General features: G+C 45.5%; 1 protein-coding gene across 2 annotated transcripts; it reads left to right on the top strand.

Moving 5' to 3' along the window:
• Positions 1 to 1,012: 1,012 nt before the first annotated feature.
• LOC120942956 lies at positions 1,013 to 21,989 on the top strand. Of its 2 annotated transcripts, none has more exons than XM_040355949.1 (10): positions 1,013 to 2,319; positions 4,817 to 5,049; positions 6,862 to 7,056; positions 9,427 to 9,446; positions 9,531 to 9,870; positions 12,867 to 13,100; positions 16,103 to 16,128; positions 17,456 to 17,720; positions 19,476 to 19,685; positions 21,607 to 21,989. In XM_040355949.1, exons 1-10 carry the CDS (start codon positions 1,127 to 1,129, stop codon positions 21,741 to 21,743), a joined length of 2,853 nt encoding a protein of 950 aa, XP_040211883.1. In that variant the 5' UTR covers positions 1,013 to 1,126; the 3' UTR covers positions 21,744 to 21,989. The 2 variants fall into 2 exon arrangements, with proteins under 2 accessions (XP_040211883.1, XP_040211882.1); XM_040355948.1 differs by having other exon boundaries at positions 9,528 to 9,870.
• The last annotated feature ends 2,842 nt before the right edge of the window (positions 21,990 to 24,831 follow it).

Here is a 24,831-nt window from a genome sequence, read left to right as displayed (position 1 = left end):
AGACTACTGCATATCCATGACAACTGCGGTATATGTCAGAGCTATATAAATGTATAATAATAATAGTGTGTATGTGTCCTTAGCCTACATATTTTGTACTTAAAGGTGTCCCTCTTTACTATTATTATTATTCTACATCCTCATCTAAAACTGTCCAGTACTCAGGAAACCTTGTAACCGCCCATAAATAGTACAGGAATCCGGAGTGTTTGTGTAGTTCAGTATTAGTCCAATAAGGATATAATCTCACACAACCTTTGTATCCGAACTCCACCCCCCCTGATAAACTTTGTACAGGTTCTCCGATTTTTATGACAACGCTCAGAGTTCTGTGCACACTCGGAGCGAGGACAGATCTCCCAGGAGGCTCAGAGACCCCAAATTCACCAAATTCTCTGGATAAATACTATGTACTGGTCCTGCAGCAGATTTATTTAAAGAGACACTGAATGGAGCAGAGGATCCTTTAGAGAATTATAAAAGATTTTCTAGAACTCAGGAAGGATCATAAACCATGTCACAAGTCAATGTCAGGGATACACAACCACCAAAGACCACAACTGGAATGTCTTCTAGTGATGGAGCCAATGGATCATCTACTTCAAAACCATTTAATGCAAAGGGATTTAAAGGACTTGTCAAGAAAACACAAAAGTTAATGACCAATAATCATTTGCATTCATTTGATCCATTAGGAAAAAAGAAGAAAGGAGGAAGTGAAGATCCAACTGTAAATACAATGCCTGTGGGGAAAATCAGGTATCTCAACAAAGACCACCAACCAGATACGAGTTCTGAACTACAAGGTAGAAAAGAACAAAGACCCATAGCAAATATTACACAGGCAAGCCCGGAGAGCTGTGAGAACACGGAAAACATCCAATTTTTACCGAGGAATAGGCAAAGGATAACTCCGGGAGAAAATGAAAATGGTACAACCGGAGAATTTCCGTTGGTGGAGGAATACCAAAAGCCAATGGATGTAAACAATGCAATTACAACTGCAGCTGCACGCTCACATGAACCTAAAGAAAGCTCCCAGCAACTCCAAGTACAGATAAAACCACAACGACGTGCACCCCCCCCTCCACTCCTCTCAGATAGGGTGACATTACCAGACAATCATATGAATCCCACACAAATGGCAACAGTTGACCCATTCATAGGTACAGAGGACATTACACCTAAACAGAGCCTACAGTCTTCGCTTCTAGAGGAAATGAAAAAGAGTATGAGCAGAAAATTTCCTTTGGCAGAGGCACACCAGGAGTCAAGGGATGCAAATAATGCAACTACAAGTGGAGTTTCACACTCACAGGAACCTAAAGAAAGCCCTGAGCAGCTCCCAGAAAAGGAAAAACCTAAGGTAGCACCAAGACCACCGCCACCCCCTCCACCAATGAGGGGGACATCAAGAGATGAATCTATAAATGTCCCACTGATGGACGTAGGTGACACATCCAAAGGGACAGAGGACTTTACACCTAAACAGAGCCTACAGTCTTCGCTTCTAGAGGAAATGAAAAATAGTACAACCAGGAAATTTCCTTCGGCAGAGGCACACCAGGAGTCAAGGGATGCAAATAATGCAACTAAAAGTGAAGCTTCACACTCACACGAGCCTAAAGACAGCTCTCAGCAGCTCCCCGAAATGGCAGAACCTAGGACAGCACTGAGAAACCCACCGCCACCTCCACCCCTACACCCACCGGAGAATGTGGCACCAAGAGATAAATCTACGAATGCCACACAGGTTGTCATTGATGACAAATCCACAGGGATGGAGGACATTGCGCCTAAACAGAGCCTGCAGTCTTGTGCAGAGGAACTAGAAAATAGTAAAAAAATAAAATTTCCTTTGGCGGAAGTACATCAGTCAAGGGATGTGAACAATGCATCTACCACTGGAGGTGCACACTCAAATGAACCTAAGGAAAGCTCCCAGAAGGAAAAACCTAAGGTACCACCAAGAGCTCAACCCCCACCCCCACCAGCGAGGGGGGCATCAAAAGACCAACCTATGAACACCATACCAATGGGCAAAGGTGATACTTCCAGGACAGAGGATAGTCCACCTACACCCACCCTACAATCTTCTTCACATGGACCTAAACCCACCCTACAATCTTCTTCAGTAAGTCCCCAACACCTTGGAAAGACAAAACCACCAAGACCATCACGACCACCCCCAGTAAAAGGGACGACATCAACAGGAAAACCTGTGAATGCCACACAGATGGTCATAGGCGGAACATGGCGAGGGACAGAAGACAGTCACCCTAAACACACCCGACAGCCTTCTTCGTTTGATGCATCACAGTAAGATATCCCAGCATTCAGTTTTCAGTTATTTCCATTTGTCAACTTTTGCATAATGATTACTAAATATTCAAAGTTTAGTGTATTATATAAGGTGAAAATGGATTTTACATGGATTTTCCAGGTCTTGCTATTATTAGCCCTCCCATAAAAAAAACACTAAGGCCCCGTACACACGAGAGGATCTATCCGCTGGAATTTATCCGCGGACCGGTTTCAGCGGATAGATCCCCTAGTGTGTACGATCCAGCGGATATTTTTCCGCGGATATTTTTCCCGGCGATGGATTTCCAGCGGATCAAAATTTCTTAACATGCTAAGAAATCGATCCGCTGGAATCCAGTCCAGTGGATTGATCCGATGGTCTGTACAGACTCACCGGATCAATCCGTCCGAATCCATCCCTCGCATGCATCGTAATGATTCGACACATGCGTGGAAGTCCTTATATTACAGCGTCGCGCACGTCGCCGCGTCATCATGACGCGGCGACGGTGCGACACGTCACCGCGGAGGGAATTCCGCTGGGATTTTGATCTCATGGTTAGTACAACCATGAGATCAAAATCCGCCAGAGGATTTATCCGCAGGAACGGACCTCCGGACCGTTTCCGCGGATCGATCCTCTCGTTGTGTACTAGGCCTATGGCAAAAAGCAGTGCAGTGCAGATTTGGGGTCTTCACCTTTCCCAGGATCCCATGGCGAGGCTGTTACTGGTGCTTAGGCAAAGGAAGCCATGTTCTAAAGGGAGTGTCTTACCTATTTTTTCCATGGGGAGGCTACTAAAAAAATGTATATTTAGGATCACTTTTTTCCTCTACAACACAGGTGCCAAACACAAGGCCCGCGGGCCGAATGCGGCCCTCCAGGCCATTTCATGTTGCCCTCGCACCTCTCCCGCAGATGCAGGAGAGCTCCAGCCCTCCTCTGGTCCTACTCCAGCCCCCTACTTTCTGCTTTCAAGCAATGCATCCAGCTTCTTCCCAGCAGCAGCATAAGGAAAGGGGGGTGCACTGTGATGTAAGGGAGAATGTGGGACTCAACTTGATGGTGGGGGGGCTCTTGACATCTAATGTAAGAGAAGGGGATGCTCTGGACATCTAATCTACAGATACAACTGGCCCTTTTGAGGGCAATCATAATGCTGATGTGGCCCACAATGAAATTGAGTTTGACACCCCTGCTCTACAGTCATCAGCCATGCATTTTATACCATCGCTATACTAGATAAAATGCTGTCTTATAAAAGCTTATCTACGAATATTCTAAAAAGGGTTAGGACAAAAAAATCTATAAAAATAAAATACAAATAAGTGACCCAGCACCAAAGGATGTGGTTTTGGATGTGTGTGTGTGTGTGTAGGGGGGGTGCGGGGTGGGGCATGTGCAGATGGCATCGTCTATTGGCTTGCTTTGGGGGACACAGTAGTGACTGGCAGGCAAAGATATCAAAACCCATCTAATCAAGGCTGTCTATGGCCATTTTTACCCTCTTGGCCAGTGTTAATCTTGCCACTCAGGTTTGGCTAGATAAGCTTGTTGCTCCATTAGACTCAAGAAGAGAACATAATACATGTTTATTGTTTCCTTGTGTGAACCATGAACTTCTATGTAAAGCCTGCACTTTGGTTTTATTAAAGGGGTTGTAAAGGAAAACATTTTTCCCTAAATATCTTTCTTTACCTTAGTGCAGTCCTCCTTCACTTACCTCATCCTTCCATTTTGCTTTTAAATGTCCGTATTTCTTCTGAGAAATCCTCACTTCCTGTTCTTCTGTCTGTAACTCCACACAGTAATGCAAGGCTTTCTCCCTGGTTTGGAGAAAGCCTCTTGAGGGGGGAGGGGGCAAACGGTAGTGTCAGGACGCTCACTAACACACAGCTCCTTTCTCTATCTGCAAAGTAGAGAGTGTCCTGACACTCCTGCTCGCCCCCCCCCCCTCAAGAGGCTTTCTCCACACCAGGGAGAAAGCCTCGCATTACTGTGTGGAGTTACAGACAGAAGAACAGGAAGTGAGGATTTCTCAGAAGAAATAAGGACATTTAAAAGCAAAATGGAAGGATGAGGTAAGTGAAGGAGGACTTCCTCCATGCATCTGATCTTTTTCTATTACTAACTTTTCAAGTCTTCTTTTGCACTGTGTCTCTGTACAGAGGCAGCCATTTTGGTAGAGGAAGTCCTTTGCTGCCCTCTGATGAGTGGTAATATGAAGACTGTTGGGGTAATGATAAGAAGTGGAGGAAGCTCAGATCCACAGAATGGATAAAGCAGAAGCAGGAAGATCCTTGCACTGTGGGTCTTCAGGTGCAGCTTTCCCCCCCAGTAAGGAAAGCAGTGAGCAGCACAGTAGTGACATCACCAAATCTCAATTAAAATCTGCTGAGATTTGCGATTAGAGGCAGCAGTGTATTTGGTGATCTCACACTGTAGAGATGTTGGATATTTATTTTGTTTTTGATTTGATATTTATTTTTCTGTTTTGTCCCACCATTTCAGGGTTCTGCTTTTGTCCTGGGATTTGGGCCACGAGGCCACTAAAGTAAGTTCCTACTTGATGGGTGATCAAAATCATGATTGCCCATGTGTTTCCCTTTCACCTGTCAAAAAAGACTCGGAGTGGACATCTCTAGTGGACCAATCTTCGATCGTCATTTTCTACTCCACACCCAAAACTCAGAAACCGTTACACAGGATGGGACGCCACCTAGAGTACTGCATTCGCAAAAAAGGTGAGAACCTCAATCTCTATAGTCTTAGTCATTTTTTTTTCTTCACTTTTAACACAACACATAATGGTTTGGGGACATCCAATATTTAATTATTTTATATCTTTTCTTTTACTATTTATATAAAATCCTAAAACAAATAAATAAGTACATAGCATGAATAAAAAAGGATCCACCGCGTGTGTTTTTTGGAACACAATTGAAAGTAAACCTGTGTTAATGTCAATATATTGAATCGTACATATGACTGTAAAGCAGATATTTGTAGACACCAGTATATTCCTTTAGACTGGTCCCAGAGCCCCCTATTATGCAAATCTAAAGATGAACTCCAACTCAAGGGAACGTCTTCCAGTGACGCTGTCCTTGACCCAAGAACAGTATGACTATCAATGTCTTAAAATTGAATGAGTTGGGAAGAATCAGGGAAGGCAAAATATACAAGATTTAAAGAAAACAAACATACATACTGTATTTTCCGGCGTATAAGATTACTTTTTAACCCCTAAAATTCTTCTTAAAGGTCGGGGGTCGTCTTATACGCCGATAACCTAATATGCTTACCTTATCCGTGACATGCGGACCGCGGCCGTCTATTTTTCAAAAGCCACGCCTCCTCTTTCTGCTGTTCCGTGATAGGCGGAACACTCAGCTTCCCAGGAGACACTGTGTTTAGTGTTCCGCCTATCACGGATGCCCTTTCGTCCGAGAGGTGTGGAGGAGATACTCAAAGTGGCTTAGGAGTTTTGAGGTCCAGGGATTTGTTCCAGGAGGCGTTAAGGGATTTGTTTTAGCAAATTCTCAAGGTTTCTCTGTGAGTTTTGTCAGGTTTTGGGGGAAAGTTACCTCCCGGAGGGGTGTGTCTTTTCCCCAGTTGTCAGGGAAGTGGGGTAAGTGGACATCCCCCGGTGGGGGGGGGGGGGTTACAGAGAATCCCAGCTGGTGACTAGGAGACACTGAGTGGTGTCTTACCTCACCAGTGACATCGGTCCCATCATGGCTACAGGACAACTCTCCTCTTAACTCACTGAGCTTGGCTACCATTCCATGTTTCAAGCACACAGCAGAGACACTTCCCCATCCTGGGCTGTCCTCACCCCGTGCTCCTCTCCATTCAGGAAATGTCTCACAGCTACTCCCCAGCCAATGAGAACAGAGGGGTGTGGACTGTGGAAGGCAAAGTGTAAGCTCAGTACTGGAGCGTGACTGTGGGGCCGTAGGGCAGTTCGAAGCTGGACTTGGTGGAGGTTATGATACTATGACAGGGAGGCTACAGGGGCCCCTAGAGCTAGGGGCGGGGTTGCGATTGTGACCAATGCAACCCCTTATGCTACTTCCATGCTCACACAAGAAGAGCAAGCAAACTCCATGCACATAGTGATGTGGCTTGGATTTGACCCTAGTGCTGCTAGGGAGTAATGCTAACCACTTAGTCACTGTGTTGCCCACAGACATGGTTGTTTAGAGGGAGAGGGAGGTAGAGCAAATTTCTGGTCACTTCTCCCTGGATTAGGTATTGTAGAATTGACATCTCCAAGTCTTAATGGCCCAGGACACCTCAGAAGATATCTAAAATTAAAGCTCCTTTTACAGTAATTTCTGTAGTTTGACGTATTTGATATTAGGACAGGGTACTTTACCAATTGAGCAGATGACATGCACAAGAACATAAGATGGAGAACAATGTCAGGTTGTAGCATCATACAGTTGTGTTCTGAACACCACCAATGTACCCCTCAGGAGTTTATAGATTTCTCCAGGTGGTTATCAGGGATTTTAATGATATTTGTGTTATGCATGACTTATATGTATTAGGTGCAGAGAAGGTGATTGCGGTGATCGGGGACGCTAATAATCTGGAGGAGGAATGGAAAACTAAGTGGAAAGAAAGCCAATTTTCCAAAATTCTTCAACAGTTCCAAATATCAAAAACAGAGCTGGACTGGATCAACAGAAAAGGGATCCACAGAAAGATAGAAGAGATTAGAAACTCCCTGATGTTTCACACAGGTATGGACAATCTGGTATATATAAAGTGTTGTGTGGCCAGAGTAACCCTATACTGGTATTCTAACTGGTTCTAATTAGGGATGAGCCCGATGTTCAAGTCAAGCGTAAGTTCAACTCGAACATTGGGTGTTCTCCTGTTCGCCGAACAGCGAACAATTTGGGGAATTCACTGAAAATTCGAAAGCCGCAGAGCACCCTGTTAAAGTCTATGGGAGAAATCAAAAGTGCTAATTTTAAAGGCTTATATGCAAGTTATTGTCATAAAAAGCGTTTGGGGACCGGGTCCTGCCCCAGGGGACATGTATCAATGCAAATAAAAGTTTTAAAAACTGAAGTTTTTTTTCGGGAGCAGTGATTTTAACCACTTAAGACCCGGACCAAAATGCAGCTAAAGGAACTTGCCCCTTTTTGCGATTCGGCACTGCATCGATTTAACTGACAATTGCGCGGTCGTGTGACGTGGCTCCCAAACAAAATTGGCATCTGTTTTTTCCCACAAATAGAGCTTTCTTTTGGTGGTATTTGATCACCTCTGCGTTTTTTTCGTTTTTGCGCTATAAACAAAAATAGAGCGACAATTTTGAAAAAAATACTATTTTTTACTTTTTGCTATAATAAATATCCCCCAAAAATATATAAAAAAAAACATTTTTTTTCCTCAGTTTAGGCCGATATGTATTTTTCTACATATTTTTCGTTAAAAAAATCACAATAAGCGTTTATTGATTGGTTTGCGCAAAAGTTATAGCATCTACAAAATAGGGGGTATTTTTATGGCATTTTTTTTTTACTAGTAATTGCGGCGATCAGCGATTTTTTTTCGGTACTGCGACATTATGGCAGACACTTCAGGCACTTTTGACACATTTTTGGGACCATTGGCATTTTTATAGCGATCAGTGCTAAAAAAATGCATTGGATTACTATAAAAATGCCACTGGTAGTGAAGGGGTTAACACTAGGGGGCGGGGAAGGGGTTAAGTATGTCCCTGGATGTGTTCTAACTGTAGGTGGGGTGGCCTCACTAGGGGAAACACTGATCTTCTGTTCATACATTGTATGAACAGAAGATCAGCATTTCCCCCCTTGACAGGACCGGTAACTGTGTGTTTACACACACAGCTCCCAGTCCCCGCTCTGTAACGAGCGATCACGTGTGCCCGGCGGCGATCGTGCCCGCCGGGCACACGCACGGGAGTCAGGGGCAGCCCCTAGTGGCCTGCGCAAGAGCCGACGTAGAGCTATGGGCTCTCGCGCAGGGGAGCCGACCTGCCGCCGTTAAACGATTGCGGCAGGTGGGCAAGTAGTTAAAGTGAAACAATGAAAGTGAAATATTCCTTTAAATTTCGTGCCTGGGGGGGTGTCTATAGTATTCCTGTAAAGTGGCGCATTATTCCCGTGTTTAGAATTGTCCCTGCACAAAATGACATTTCTAAAAGAAAAAAAAGTAATTTAAAACTACTCGCGGCTATTCATGAATTGTTGGGTGCCGGAATTACAGATAAAAGTCCATTACCAGGCACTTTGGGTCTGGTATGAATATTAAGGGGAACCCTCAACCAAACTTTAAAAAAAATTGTGTGGGGGTCCCCCCAAATTCCATACCAGGCCCTTCAGGTCTGGTATGGATATTAAAGGGAACCCTGCGCCAAATTTAAAACGGGTCTGGTATGGAATTAAGTTTGGTTTGAGGTTTCCCTTAATATTTATACCAGACCCAAGGGGCCTGGTAATGGACTGGGGGGGAACCCATGCTGTTTTTTTCAATGACTTCTATCTGTATTGCCGAGACCCGACAATTCATTATAGCCACGAGTAGTTTTAAATTACTTTTTTTCCTTTAGAAATGCCATTTTGTGCAGGGACTGTTCTAAAAATGGGAAACATGCGCCACTTTGCAGGCATACTATACACACCCCCTAGGTACGAAATTTAAAGGAATATTTCACTTTTATTGTTTCACTTTAAGCATTATTAAAATCACTGCTCCCAAAAAAAATGGCCATTTTTAAAACTTTCTTTTGCATTGATACATGTCTCCTAGCGCAGGACCCGGGTCCCCAAAGACTTTTTATGACAATAACTTGCATATTAACCTTCAAAACAAGGACTTTTGATTTTTCACGTTCGTGTCCCATAGACTTTAATGGTGTTCGCGTGTTCGAATACATTTTTTGCCTGTTCGCATGTTCTGCTGCTAATCGAACTGGGGGGTGTTTGGCTCATCCCTAGTTCTAATAAAACAGAAACATTTTCTTGAGCATCTGCTTATTGTTCTAAGGGGGCAGTGAGATGTCATGATGAACTTTTCATATTTCGTGAATATTTAGTAACATCTGATGACACCCAGATCTTCTTTCTATCTTACAGGTCCTCCAACTGGAAGGAAGGTAAGACCAAAATGTTTTTTTACCACCCATTTCTTTTTTCAGTGTCATTATCACCATCATCTACTTTTTCTTTACAAATAGCAGCAAATGTCACAACCAACAATTCAAATGGTGAGTGGATTAAACAATAAAGAAACCAAATCATCCTATGAAATGGGGACACCTCAAACACCAAAACAGACCATTGGCTTTCTCTCCTGGTCACCAAAGGATGACAGTCAATGGCTTCTACAACTCCTACGGCCTCCCTACTTTCGGGACACGGTTGAGGAAATTATATACGTTGATGTAGACAAGAACGAGGATGAGAAAATCATGGAGCAGATCTTCAATGTCCCATCATTAATTCTGCACTTTACCCAGGAAAGTTTCTGCACTTTTTCCTCTCAGCCCGATTCCAGTGACAGACTCCGGCTTTATTGTGGTAAGAAAGCTATGTTTGTCTAGGGCACTGGTGTCAAACACAAGACCTGTGGGCCGAGTCCGGCCCTCCAGGCCATTTTATGTGGCCCTCACACCTCTCCTGCAGCTGCAGGAGAGCTCCAGCCCCCCTCTGATCCTCCTCCAGAGGACATTCCAACAAGAAAAGTCTGATGTGAGCTTTTGGTCGGAAATGTTGACCGTGTGTAGGCTCCATCAGACTTTTGCTGTCGGAATTTCCGCCAACAAAAGATTGAGAGCAGGTTCTCTATTTTTCCGCCGGAAAAAAATCCTATCGGAAAATCCGCTCGTCTGTATGCAATTCCAACACGAAAAAAACACCCATGCTCAGATTCAAGCAGAAGAGCCACACTGCCTATTGAACTTCATTGATCTCGGCTCGTCGTACGAGTTGCCGAAAGAAGCTGAATGTCGGTGTGCAGGCGCCGTATAGCGCCGACTCGACATTCGGCTTCTTTTGGCAACTCGTGACGCTCCTTATGCGACGGGGTGGGTAGAGTTTGTCATCGCGTCAATCACTAACTGCTGCATAGGAACGCCCACTCTCGTGGGATTCACTACCCGGAAGCCGGCTAAGAAAATGTCTATACAAGGTATGTACTAAAAAAAAAAGGAAGATCTGCATACTGTCAATGTCGGTAGTGAGCTGACTGTAATGTTAGAAATTCTTTTTAGGGTGAACCCCCGCTTTAAGGGCTGGAGAGGATGGTCTTGAGGCCCGTGAGGGGTATGGCAATACTGAAGAGTATTGGGAGTTAAGGTGTTGCACTGAGGGTTAGAGAAGAAGGTTTGTTGCTGTACTGGTTGGCTGGAGGAGTAGCTGTTGAGGCTCTATGAACCTGAATGAAGGGGGCATTGAAGTATTGAGGTCAAAGCAACTACAAATGCAGTCTGCTTAGGACAACACGCTGATCAAGTCTAACACCAACCTATCAAGGACTTGGAAGAAATGAGGAAAGGAGGAAGCGCCCGGTATCCAAAATAATTTTAAGTTTGGAAGTCGATTCAAGAATTTTTATTGAGAGTAGCAACATGTACATCAAACCAACGCATTTCGGAAAAAGTATTCTCCCTTCTTCAGGGCTGTTGCGTCATGCTAGGTGACTTAGGAGTAAATCCCGGGCCAAATGTGTGTTCACAAGGATTTTTGAAGGCAGGCTGGAGGAGAGACAGCTGTCATAGCAGGGGCAACTTTTCATTTCTTAAATTTTTAAATCGACTTCCAAACTCAAAATTCTTTTGGATACTGGGTGCTCCCCCCTTTCCTTATTTTGTCCCAGTCCTATATGCGGCAGCAAGCCTTACCAAAAAGGCAGCTGCCCAAAGGGTTTACGACCACATTCTTGCTGGAAGGAATCCTTCCACCCACATAACCATCAACCCAGGACCAGTGACAGATTTAGTCAGTCCAGAGTGGTCTCCAACACATACGAGACACCTACTCATCAAGACATTTTCTTTTTATGATATTTGCTTAAACCCTTCCCAAGAACCAGCCTTCTCTTTGGGTCATGGCTGAAGCAGGGTGCTGTGGGGTGTTCTGGAAGCAATGTACAACATCCTACCGGCCCCTCCCATCAGCCGTGATCTGCCTCTCCCATCATCCGTGATCTGCCCCTCCCATCAGCCTGTGATCTGCCCCTCCCATCAGTCGTGATCTGCCCCTCCCATCAGCCTGTGATCTGCCCCTCCCATCAGTCGTGATCTGCCCCTCCCATCACCTGTGATCTGCCCCTCCCATCAGTCGTGATCTGCCCCTCCCATCACCTGTGATCTACCTGCTTTGAATAGAAAAAAACGAGACTCAGAGGGGTAGATTTTAGACATGTGCACTGCCGAAAAATTTTTGTTTTGTTTTCGTTTCATTCGTTTTTTTTTGCTTTTTTCGGAAATTCGGAAAATTCGGAATTTGAAAATTCTGAAATTCTGAAATTTGAAAATTCGGAATTCGTAAATTAGAAAATTTAGAAATTCGGAATTTTCGAATTTCTGAAATTTTGGAAATTTAAAAAAATCGAAAATTCGGAGATTCAAAATTTAGGAAATTTTGAAATTCAGAAATTTCAGAATTAACGAATTTTTCAAAATCGTTAAAAAACGAATTCGGAACTAAACGAATTTAACATGTCTAGACTAGATTTACTAAAGCTGGAGCACTCAGAATCTGGTGCAGCTCTGCATGGGAGCCAATCAGCTTTTATCTTCAGCTTGTTCAATTAAAGCGGATGTTCGGCCAAAAAAAAATATTAAAAGCCAGCAGCTACAAATACTGCAGCTGCTGACTTTTAATATTAGGACCCTTACCTGTCCTGGAGTCCAGCGATGTCCGCAGCAGAGGATGAGCGATCGCTCGTCACTCTGCTGCCCCCCCCCCCCGCCATCCACGGTGAGGGAACCAGGAAGTGAAGCGCTCCGGCTTCACTGCCCGGTTCCCTACGGCACATGCGCGAGTCGCGCCGCGCCGCGCCCGCCGATTGGCTCCCGCTGTGTGCTGGGAGCTGTGTGTTCCCAGCACACAACGGGGGGGGGGGGGGGGGCGACGGGATGTTATGCAATGCCCGTCTTTTGCCCGTGAATGCTGGGCCAGAAGTGGGTGCAAATACATGTCTTTAGACAGGTATCTGCACCCCCTCCCCCCTGAAAGGTGTCAAATGTGACACCGGAGGGGGGGAGGGTTCCAATCAGCGCGAGTTCCACTTTAGGGTGGAGAACCGGGTATGAGCTTTGGCAATAAAACCTGGAAGCTGATTGGTTTCTATGCAGAAGTGAGCCTGATTTTGCACGCTTTAGTAAATAAACCCCAGTGATGGCATCATGTGTTGTGTTCTAAAATAAAATATGCAATGAAAATGGAAAGTTTTTATTTAATATTTTTATTGACGGGGGAGGAAAGGGAGGAATCAGGGAAAGCAAAATCTGAGTAAACTTCAGATTTAATCCAATGAATTTTTAACAGAAGTCTAATTATGTTTTGTGCAGAGAAGAAGGAGAAGACCATTGTGGTGATTGATGACTTGGATGGGAAAAATTCAGAGTTGGCATTGAAAGAACTCTATAAAAAATCTAATATGGAGAGAATGTCCTCAGATTTGTTCATGTTTGGGAAGGAGGAGAAAGAGATGAACTACCCGACCCATCTCACCGGGGAGGAACCGGACAATAAGGAGGCCGGGGCAAAACTGAACCTTTTCCGAGATGCCATCAATAGAAGTGGTAAGAAATCTCAGTTCTGTATTTATCCATCAGGCCCCGTACACACGTCCGAGAAACTCGACGGGCAAAACACATCGTTTTGCTCGTCGAGTTCCTTGTGAAGCCGCCGAGGATCTCGGCGAGCCAACTTTCCCCATTGACTAACGAGGAAATAGAGAACATGTTCTCTTTTTGGCCTGACGAGATCCTCTTCGGTTTCCTCGACGAAAAGTGTACACACGACCGGTTTTCTCAGCAGAATACGTCTGCCATCGAGTTTCTGGCTGAATTCTGCCGAGAAACTCGGTCATGTGTACGGGTCCTGACTGTATTTCAGTTCTCATAAATCGTGTTTCAGCAGTAATGAGATAAATGTTCTAAAAACAGGAGTACTATCTTTTCATATATAAAATATCTATTATTATAAATATACTTCTACATAATGATAAATCACCTGTGGGATAAATGTACATCTAAGGTCCTGGTTCCCAAGACATGACCCAATGGCCCTCCGTGTGTGGCCCACCATATCCTAAGAAAGGTCTTTCACCTTTTGGGTAGCTGTGCACTTTGTAGTGGGGCATTGGGGGGGTCGGGTGCTGTGTTTTTGACAAAGGGCTTTACTATAGAAAACACTGTCAGATGGAGTGACTTCCCCTTGACAGAGCTGGAATTTAGAATAAAATTGGTGAATTTTGCCTTTAACTGCCACTGCACTGACTACCAATGGAGGCGGGTGAAATTACATTGTACTGAATACTAATGGGGAGGTTAAAATACACTGCCACTGACCACCAATGGCGGGGGGGGGGGGGGGTTAAATTGCACTGCTACTGATCACCAGTGCTGGGTGTTATTATTGCATCGTTTGACAGCAGTGATGGGGATTATTATTGCAACTGCTGACACCAATGCTGGGAATAATTATTGCATCCACTGGGCTGGATTCAGATAGATCAGCGGATCTTTCTGCTGACGTAACGTATCTCAGATACGTTACGCCGCCGTAACTTTGGGCGAAAGTTCCGTATGCAGAAAGAACTTGCGCCCTTAGTTACGGCGGCGTAACGTATGTGTGGCGGCGTAAGCCCGCCTAATTCAAATGGGGATGTTGGGGGCGTGTTTTATTTAAATTTCACTTGACCCCGCGTATTAGATGTTTTTTGTGAACGGCGCATGCGCCGTTCGTGAAAAAATCCCAGTGCGCATGCTCGAAATTACGCCGCAAAGCCTCTTTGGTTTCGACGTGAACGTAACTTTCGCAAAGCCCTATTCGCGAACGACTTACGCAAACGACGTAAAATTTTCGAAAAACTCGGCGCAGGAACGACGTCCATAGTTAGGGGTAACTTTACGCCAGAAAAAGCCTAACACAAACAACGTAAAAAAATGCGCCAGCGGGACGTACGTTTCTGAATCGGCGTAAATACCTATTTAGCATATTCCACGCGGAACTATACGGAAGCGCCACCTAGCGGCCAGTGTGATTATGCAGCCTAAGATACGACGGTGTAAGACACTTACACCAGTCGGATCTTAGGGATATCTATGCGTAACTGATTCTCTGAATCAGCCGCATAGATACGACGGCCGGCACGCAGAGATGCGATGGCGTATCAGGAGATACGCCGTCGTATTTCCTATCTGAATCCGGCCCACTGACAACAATGATAGGGGTTTTATTATTGTTTCCACTGACACCAATGTTGGGGGTTATTGCATCTACTGACGCTAATGCTGTTGGTTATTATTGCTTCCACTTACACCAGGGCTGGGGATTTATTATTGCATCCACTGACATAAATGTTGGGGGTTATAATTGTATCCACTGACACTAATGCCGGAGGTTATTGTTGCTTCCACTGACACCAATGCTGGGGGTTCTTGTTGCATCCACTGATTTCAATGTTGGCAGTTATTATTGTATCCACTGACACCAATGCTGGGGGTTATTATTCCATCCACGGATACCAGGGCTGGGGGTTTATTATTGCATCCACTGTCATAAATGTTGGGGGTTATGCCGCGTACACACAATCGGTTAAACCAATGAGAATGGTCTGATGGACCGTTTTCATCGGTTAAAACCGATCGTGTGTGGGCCCCATCGGTTATTTAACCATCGGTTAAAAAAAAGCCAACTTGTTTTAAATTTAACCGATGGATTCCTAACCGGTAGAACAAAAACGATCGTTAGTAGGCACAACCATCGGTTAAAAATCCACGCATGCTCGGAAATAAAGTCGACGCATGCTTGGAAGTATTGAACTTCATTTTTTTTTTCAGCACATCGTTGTGTTTTACGTCACCGCGTTCTGACACGATCGTTCGTTCAACTGATGGTGTGTGGGTGCGACGGACTATCAGTCAGCTTCATCGGTTAACCAATGAAAATGGTCCATCGGTCCGTTCTCATTGGATGGACTGATCGTGTGTACGCGGCATTATTATTGCATCCACTGACACCAATGCTGGGGGTTCTTGTTGCATCCACTGACACCAATGCTGGGGGTTATTGTTGCATCCACTGATTTCAATGTTGTGAGTTATTATTGTATCCACTGACAACAAATGCTGGGGGTTATTGTAGCTTGCACTGACACCATTTCTGTTGGTTATTATTGCATCCACGGACACCAGGGCTGGGGGTTTATTATTGCATCCACTGTCATAAATGTTGGGGGTTATTATTGTATCCACTGACACCAATGCTGGAGGTTATTATTGCATCTTCTGACACCAGTGATGGAGATTATTATTGCAATCACCGACACCAATTTTGGGGGTTATTATTGCATCCACTGACATCAATGTAGGGCTACCCTTATTATTATTTTTATCCTAATCTATAACTCAAATGAATTCCTATTGAGAGGACACAACAAATTCCCCTAAAACTAAATAGGAAAAATAATGATAATAATTATTGCTCTGAATTCTGTGTTAGAATCACAAAAAATTCATTGATACGGAATACATTATAATTGGATTCATTCTGCTTCCTCTCTGTTTGTATTTTACAGTGACATTTCCAGATCCTCCAAGACCGGTAAGATATTGTACATCATTAAAAAGTAGTATGAATCCTTCATGGAAATTAAGAGTAATGTGTTATTTAATGGTAAATCTACGTCTATAAAAAAAAGAAAACTGGGATGTATCCATGTAGGGTTTCACCATCACACAACCACACCCCCTCCCCCTTCCCTGCATATATATATTTTTTCTATACAGAAGGGCAGCCACTCAGCACAGCATCTGGAAGATTGCAACTATCATAGCTCAGATATTACAGTCATTTACAGGTGATTGGGTATCACATACTCATGCATACTTATTTACTCATGCATACTCACCTTGCGCCAAGCTGGCCCAAAGAACGCTTAAAAAGTACGACATATATCATTGCTGGAGTTCAGCTTTAACCGCTTGCCAACCAGCGCACGACACAATGGCATGGGCAGGCAAATGGGCGTACCTGTACGTCCCTTTAAATTTGCCTCCCAGCGGGCACGCGCATGCCTCGTGAGTGCACCCGCGGGTCCCGGGAACTTGATTTCCCCGGGCGGCCCGCGATTGCGGTCAGCAAAGGTAGAACAAGGGGATGCCTTTGTAAACAAGACATTCCTCTGATATAGGGTTGCCACCTTTTCTTTAAGCCAAACCCGAACACTTTAGTGGCACAGGGCACATTTTTTTTCCGTAGTACACACTATAGGATTATAAAAGACCTGAGATACCGAAAGTGGTAATGCAGCGTGCCACGGTGAACAGTGGTTGTGGTAAAACTGCTCTTGCTGACATCATCCCCCTCCCTCCCTCTCTCCCTCCCCCTCCCTCTATCTCCCCATCCCTCCCTCTCACCCTCTCTCTTCCCCCTCTCTTCACTCCCCTCCCTCCCTCTCTCTCCCCCCTCTACCTACCCCCTCTCTCCCTCCCCCTCTCTCTATCTTCCCCTCCCTCCCTCTCCCCCTCTCTCTTTCCCTCCCTCCCCCCTCTCTTCATTCCCCTCCCTCCCTCTCCCCCTATCTCCCTCCCTTCCTCTGTCTCTCTCTCCCTCACTCTTTCCCTCTTTCTCTCCCCTCCTCTCTCTCCACCTCTCCCAGACAACAACAGATTTTTGTGTAACTATCTCAGTTACTTAGGGGGACACAGCCCAGTATGAATAATGTGCCCGGGTTTCAGGCAGACTGAAACCCGGACACAAGATTCCAAACCCGGACTGTCCGGGTGAATCCTGGACAGGTGGCAACCCTACTCTGATATGCCTAGTGACACGTCAGTGATCTATTGTTCCCTGTGATTGGGAACAGTGATCAGTGTCGTGTCACTGGTAGCTCCTCCCTCTAACATCCTAATATTTTAATTTGTTACAGAAACTTGGGAAGGTTGGAATCTTCTCCAGATCTTCAAAAACGGATTACGAATGGCTGGAGCCCTTGCTAAAATCAGCAGACCTTGGTGTGGAGGAAGTCAGACCGGTTTACATATCAAACAAAGGATATGCAGAGTTTTATGAAGAGCTCACACTCTGTGATTTTGCGATCCTATATCACACTAAGAACAGAGGGAGAGTCAATATCACTAATGTCAATGACTCTCTGTATGACACGGAAATAGAGGAACTGTCTACCGCTCTTGGTAAGTAGTCTTGTGTAATGTCTTACTACAGTCCTTCTTACTACATTGACCCTCCCTCAATGTGTTGTGAGAACAATGAAGACTTCAAAGAAATGGGATACAGGACAAACTTGATTACCGTATTTATCTTCGTATAGCGCACCCTGGCGTATAGCGTGCACCCCCAACCTGGAAGGGAAATTTCCTGAAAAAAGAAAATACTTACAGTTTGAATTCCCTTCGTCGGTGTCTATCGGCGGCCTTGTCCCGTCCGGCGTCCGTCTGCGGTCCTGGTGGTGTCCTACCCGCTTCTCCCGTGCTGTTTCTGATTCGATCCCCGCCTTCCGCGCTGTGTTTGAACGCCACCGCCGACATATACCGAGCGCAGTACACTCGGGCATGCTCAGCTCCTCTCGCATAAAGGCTAGGAGGCGGCACAGGGCGTGACCGCGAGGGGAGCCGAGCCTGGCCGAGTGTACCTGAGTGTACTGCGATCGGTATATGTCGGCGGCGGCGTTCAAACACAGCGCGGGAAGCGGGGATCGGCGTATATCGCGCACCCACGATTTTCCCCTTATTTTAAGGGGAAAAAAGTGTGCGGTATACGCCGATAAATACGGTAATACATTTTGATACATTAAATCAGGGGCGTCCAAACTTTTTGAAAGAGGGCCAGATTTGATGAAGTGAACATGCGCGAGGGCCGACCATTTTGCCTGACATTCTTTGAACCATAACAATTTGGTCTAATACACGGCCCAACAAGAATTCTCTTGCCTTTGTGGCTGTGTGTGAGTAAAGAGATGAGCTCTGTGTGTTATTTGGATGTACCGTATTTTTTTGGCGTATAACATGCACTGATGGCTCCTTGCCAGCACTGTGGGTCCAACCCACTGGTTAAATGAGAAAACAAAAGTGACTCATCTATGGCTAGCCTTAGGCAAAAGCATCAATTGTTTATACAGATAGAGGGCTAGATTCAGGTACGGTGACGTAAATTTGTGCGGGCGTAGCGTATGTTATTTACGCTATGCCGCCACAATTTAGAGAGGCATGTGCAGTATTCACAAAGCACTTGCTCCATAAGTTGCGGCAGCGTAGCGTAAATAGGCCGGCGTAAGCCCGCCTAATTCAAATGTGGAAGATGTGGGCGTGTTTTATGTAAATAAAACATGACCCCACGTAAATGACGTTTCTCACGAACGGCGCATGCGCCGGCCGTGAACGCATCCGAGTGTGCATGCTCCTAATCACGTCGCAAATAGTCAATGCTTTCGAGGTGAACGTAATTTACGCAAAGCCCTACTCGCGAACGATTTACGCAAACGACATAAACTACGCAAAATTCGACGCTGTTCCGACGTCCATACTTAACATTGGCTATGCCTCATATAGCAGGAGTAACGTTACGCCGGAAAAAGCCTTACGCAAACGACGTACGTTTCTGAATCGGCGTATCCAGCTCATTTGCCTATTCTACGCTGAAATCAACAGCAGCGCCACCTAGCGGCCAGCGTAAATATGCACCCTAAGATACGACGGCATAGGAGACTTACGCCGCTCGTTTCTTAGCCTAATTTAAGCGTATCTGGTTTCCAGAATACGTTTAAATTTACGACGGCGTAGATTCAGAGTTAAGACGGCGTATCTACTGATACGCCGGCGTAACTCTCTATGAATCTGGCCCATAACTTATTAGAAGGTCATATAGAACGGCACACATAGAGGGCATGTGTAATAAATATTTATAGGATGTCGTCCTTCTGTCATGTACAGGACGGTACAAGGTTTTGGTGGTCATAGATGATCTTCAGGACAGCAGCTGGAGGACAAAGAATCGAATTCTGAAGTTTCAGTACAGCATCCCAAAGTACGCCCGGAATATGCTTCTTGTCTCGGAGGAAGAGAAGAAAAAGGGAGAAAATGAAGGAAAGCTCCTGACTAAGTTGATAGAGATCATTGTGTCCCCTGCGGTGGATGAAGAAGGTACTTGTCTTTGAAGCAAAACTTGAAATGATCTATATAATGGCCACCAATGTAGACTTCTCGAAGAAATAATTCTGGACGGCTGCACTTCCAAAAATCCTTTTATTGAAGCTTCATATGACTGGTGGTTGACAGATAGAGCAGGGGACAAAGAGGTAGATGCATTTCGTGCAAATGTCAGCGCTTAACAGCCCCCCAAATACACAATGTGTATGAGAGCCTCGGCTCTCTGAGGACTCTCCCTCCTTAGTGGCTAAGACAGCAGCGGCAGCCATTGGCTCCCACTACTGTCAATCACAGCCAGTGAACCAATGTGGAGAGAGAGGGGGCGGGGCAGGGCTGTAGCCAGGGGTGGACTGACAACTCATGGGGACCCTGGGCGATAGAATATTATGGGGCCCCCGGGCTTACAGATGGCCACCACACCAGGAGGCGGGGCAGCTAAAATCTCAGGATTTTCACATCAAAAGCATGTTGGTTTTGGACATATCAGGGACAGATGTAAAAAAAACAACACAGATTTGTACATACTGTCCCTGGTTTTATTGAGCCTGGCAACCCTGATGGGGCCCCCTAGTGGCATGGTGCCCTCGGGCAGCGCCCGAGAGTGCCAATGGTCAGTCCGCCCCCTGGCTGTAGCTCTGTGTCTGAATGGACACACACAGAGCTGCTGCTCAAGAGCAAACCTCCTCGGGTGCCACATTGCAAGTTGCTTGCTCTGGGGGCACTTGGCAGGAGGGAGGGGCCAAGTGCCCTGGCGGGGGGCCCCGAGAAAAGGAGGATCAGGGCTGCTTTGTGCAAAAACACTACACAGAGCAGCCATGTAGAACATGTTTGCTATTTTATTTATTTATTTTGTTGGCTTCCATGCACAGTTGCACCAAATTTTGCACTCTCCGGGCCAGATTCACAAAAGAGATATCTCCTGATACGCCGTCGTATCTCTGAGATACGATTGTCGTATCTATGCGCCCGATTCATAAAATCAGTTACGCATAGATAGCCCTAAGATCCAACAGGTGTAACTTGTGTTACACCGTTGGATCTTAGGCTGCAATTCTAGGCCGGCCGCTAGGTGGCGTTTCCATTGCGGTCGGCGTAGAATATGCAAATGACTAGTTACGGCGATTCACGAATGTCCGCTTTGCCCGTCGATCTAAATTGACGTCGTTTCCGTAGAGATGCGTCGCGTAAAACTAAGCATGCCCTCTAGGTGTTAAGTATGGCCGTCGTTCCCGCATCGAATTTTTAAATTTCACGTCGTTTGCGTAAGTCGTGCGTGAATGGCGCTGGACGCCATTTACGTTAACGTCGAAACCAATGACGTCCTTGCGACGTCATTTAGCGCAATGCACGTCGGGAAATTTTAGGGACGGCGCATACGCAGTACGTTCGGCGCGGGAACGCGCCTAATTTAAATGGTCCCCGCCCCATTTGAATTAGGCGGGCTTGCGCCGGGCGGATTTACGATATGCCACCGCAAGTTTACAGGTAAGTGCTTTGTGAATCAAGCACTTACGCTGTAAACTTGCGGCGGTGTAATGTAAATGGGATACGCTACGCCGCCGCAGCGTAACGCAATTCTCTGTGAATCTGGCCCTCCAGTTTTAGTAAATCAACCCCCATAGAGTACATGAGCGATTTATTTCACCCTATTTATAATGGAAAGCGAATAGATTTTCATCTACATTACACGCCACATTCTTCATTCTATTCCAGTTGAACGCAGCCAGCTCTCAATGTACTTTGACTTCTGTAGAGAAAATAAAGGAATATTTCCTGTAATAAAAAGGTGTTAAATGCTGATCAAAGTGCCGGAATATGAACGTTGTACAGTATACATTTTCTAATTGCATATATAACAACCTGAATGTAAGTAACAGGACAAAGAGTAAAGGTTTATCTGTTTGGTTCAACACAGGTCCTTGGGAGACTGATGGACATAATCCCGAAACGAATCATCCAGAAACACTGACCAATAAAAATCATCCTGAAGAAATAAGCAATAGAAATGGTCCTAAAACATCTGACACAGAAATTGGAGGATTTAATGACTGACAGAATGTATCCTGACCCTCCAACCCGTGAGTGAATATTATCCTTACACACCGACTGGTGAATCTGATCCTGGCACACCATTTGGAGGGTATAATCCTGACACACTGATTGGTAGCTTTGATCCTCGCTGGAAACAATCCTGAAATGCCAACTAAAGAAAATAATCTTAGGGCACCGACCTTCAGACGTAATTCCGGGTCAAGGACCAATGGAGAGGTTAATCAACCAGCAGAAATAATCTAAGAACACCAAAGTTTGAAGACAATCCTAAAACCGTATTGCAGTGAAAATCTTGGGACTTTTCAGGCACAAAATGGTCTAAAAAAATTGTGAGATACAGACTGACTTTCTTGTGAAAAAACCCATCCATGGGAATAAGGAGAGATGATTGGACCATGGAAATTCAGTAATGAGGATAACATAACTGGAGCTAAGCAAATTGATTAGAGTGAATTTGGAATCAACTTAGATTGCAAAGATTCCCCCCATACATGGGCGTAGCATAAGGGGTTGCAGGGGTCACAATCACAACCCCACCCCTAGCTCCAGGGGGCCCCCCGCAGCCTTCCTGTCATATTATCATATCCTCTACAAAGTCGAGTTCTGATCTGGCCAAGGGCCCCACAGCCATTCTCCAGTACTGGGCTTCCACTTCGCCTTCCATGATCCACACCCCTCTGTTGTCAATGGCTGGGGACAAGCTGTAAAGCCATTTCCTGAATGGAGAGGTGCACAGGGTGAGAACAGCCCAGGGGCCCAGCTCAACTTTTGCACCGGGGCCCACAAGCTTCAAGCTACGCCTCTGCCACCATATAACACTTATGCCGCGTACAGACGGTCGGACATTCTGACAACAAAACCGTGGATTTTTTTTTTCCGACGGATGTTGGCTCAAACTTGTCTTGCACACACACGGTCGCACAAATGTTGTCGGAAATTCCGATCGCCAAGAACGTGGTGACGTACGACGGCACTATAAAAGGGAAGTTCAATACCAGTTTTGTTAGTAGAAGTTTAGTGAGAGACGATTTACGCTGTTCAGCCTTGTGCTTTTCAGCCTCGTGCGTTACAGCATGACGAATGTGCTATCTCCATTACGAACGCTAGTTTTACCAGACCGAGCGCATTCGTCTCGTACATGATTCAGAGCATGCATGGAATTTTGTGCGTCGGAATTGTCCACACGCGATCAGAATTTACGAGAACGGATTTTGCTGTCGGAAAATAGGAGAACCAGCTCTCAAATTTTTGTTGTCAGAAATTCCTACAGAAAATGTCCGATGGGGCCTACACACGGTCGGAATTTCGGACCAAAAGCTCCCATCGAACATTTGTTGTCGGAAATTCCGAGCGTGTGTACGCGGCATAAGGGACAAAATGAAGGGGGTTACATTTCTGTAAAGGGCGGGGTCTGCCCAACGGTTCTCGAAAGATCCTGTGATCTCCATCCTGTAAATGGTATGTGAAGGGAGGATAAGGCCAGCAAATCACTGCTCTCAGCCAATCCCAGGAGTTCATTTAAAAGGCAGGGACACCTGAGGTGACAGATGTGACATGGACCTCTCAATGCCACGAGGTGAGATGAGCAGCATGGTCCCCCCACTTCTGTTCCTGTGAAGGCCACCTGAAGCAAAAATGTAAAGTTCCTCCACTGTGAGGAGCCAAGGGAGGGTGCAATAATCTACTGTTGGGTGCCCCCCTTGGTGAATCGAAGGACATCATTGTAAATCCATGATGCAAAGTAGAGGATAAAACTAACAGATTTGATGAGTATGTACCGTGACTAAGCTAGCCCTGTTGAACCTGAAACATCTCCATTAAGAAGCAGTTGCGTTTCACACATTTCCCTCATTAAAGTGAAAATGCTAAAAATGACCATCTTGTTGTGTGTGTCCTTTAATTCTCTATCTCTCAGCCATAAAATAACTTTTTTGTGTGTGAGGGGGGGGGGGGGGGTCAAGGTGTGAGGTCAATATTCAAGCAGTCAATACTCAAGTGAAGTTCACCTAAAGAGAAATAGACCTGGATACTTAGGCAAGGGTGGAGGCAGGGGTCAAGTCCTGGGGGAAAAAGTGTGGGAACTCCCACCCAAGATCCACTCCCCCACCAAAAGAAAAAATGATACGCTCAGATTCATAATTACTAAACCGCATGTTTTTTTTTCCGATCCACTGTACCTTAGTAATCCTTTTGTTACTGGCCGCTTCCTGTATATGGATTCATCGGGTAGTGTCTTCCTTGATGCCGCAATGTCTCCTGGGAGCTTTTGTCATTGTTCCTGTAAGCAAGTTCTTTCTAAATCACACGATAACTGGCAGCAGACTTCCGCAATGCCTCCTGGGAACAATGACAAAAGCTCCCAGGAGACATTACGGTATTGAGGAAGTGACGGACTACTCGCACACTACGCGATGAATCCATATACAGGAAGCTGCCAGTAACACAAAGGATTACTAAGGTTCGCCTGCCCCTGACAGTGACTCGAGCTGGCCATCGCCACTTAGTGAAGGACTGGCTCGGCTGCTCTAGTCCTGCAAAGGGAACTGCGTTCCTGCTGTGAAAAAAGTGCAGGAACTCTGTTCCCACGCGTTCCCGCAGGACTTGAGCCCTGGGTGGAGGGAACAATAAGAGAAGATTGTGTATTAGGGGGCAAAACTAATTAAGCAAACTAGTGTCTTGCTGAGAACAAGAAATGGGTCTAAGTAGCAAGCTGGCTGCCTAATGTCCCTATTGCACACATAATGTATGTGGAACACCCCCTAGAGGGCCACTGGTGAGCTTAGCTTTTCCCCCCAGTTAGAGCACACACAGCCAGGCACATAGCATTTTCTTCACTCTTCCACTGGCTCAAAGAAACAGTCTAGGGGTGTCTTTTTACCTTTTTATTGGAACATAGAACTTGGATGGAGTGAGGGAGCATGGGATACCCCAGAACTAAATAACTAAACACTTGGAGGACTCCTTCACTATCTTGCTGCACAATATCTCTAATGCTGACTGTGACTATGGATTTTCCAAGAGACCAAAAGCTACACACAGTCACTGGATCAGCACATGGACCATCTTCTCACGCAGCCACAGGATCTTT

This window comes from Rana temporaria, chromosome 6 (genome assembly GCF_905171775.1).
Source record: "Rana temporaria chromosome 6, aRanTem1.1, whole genome shotgun sequence".
Lineage (NCBI taxonomy): Eukaryota > Metazoa > Chordata > Amphibia > Anura > Ranidae > Rana > Rana temporaria.
The sequence above is the reverse complement of the archived record's forward strand: the minus strand, read 5'-3'. Positions and strand labels throughout refer to the sequence as shown.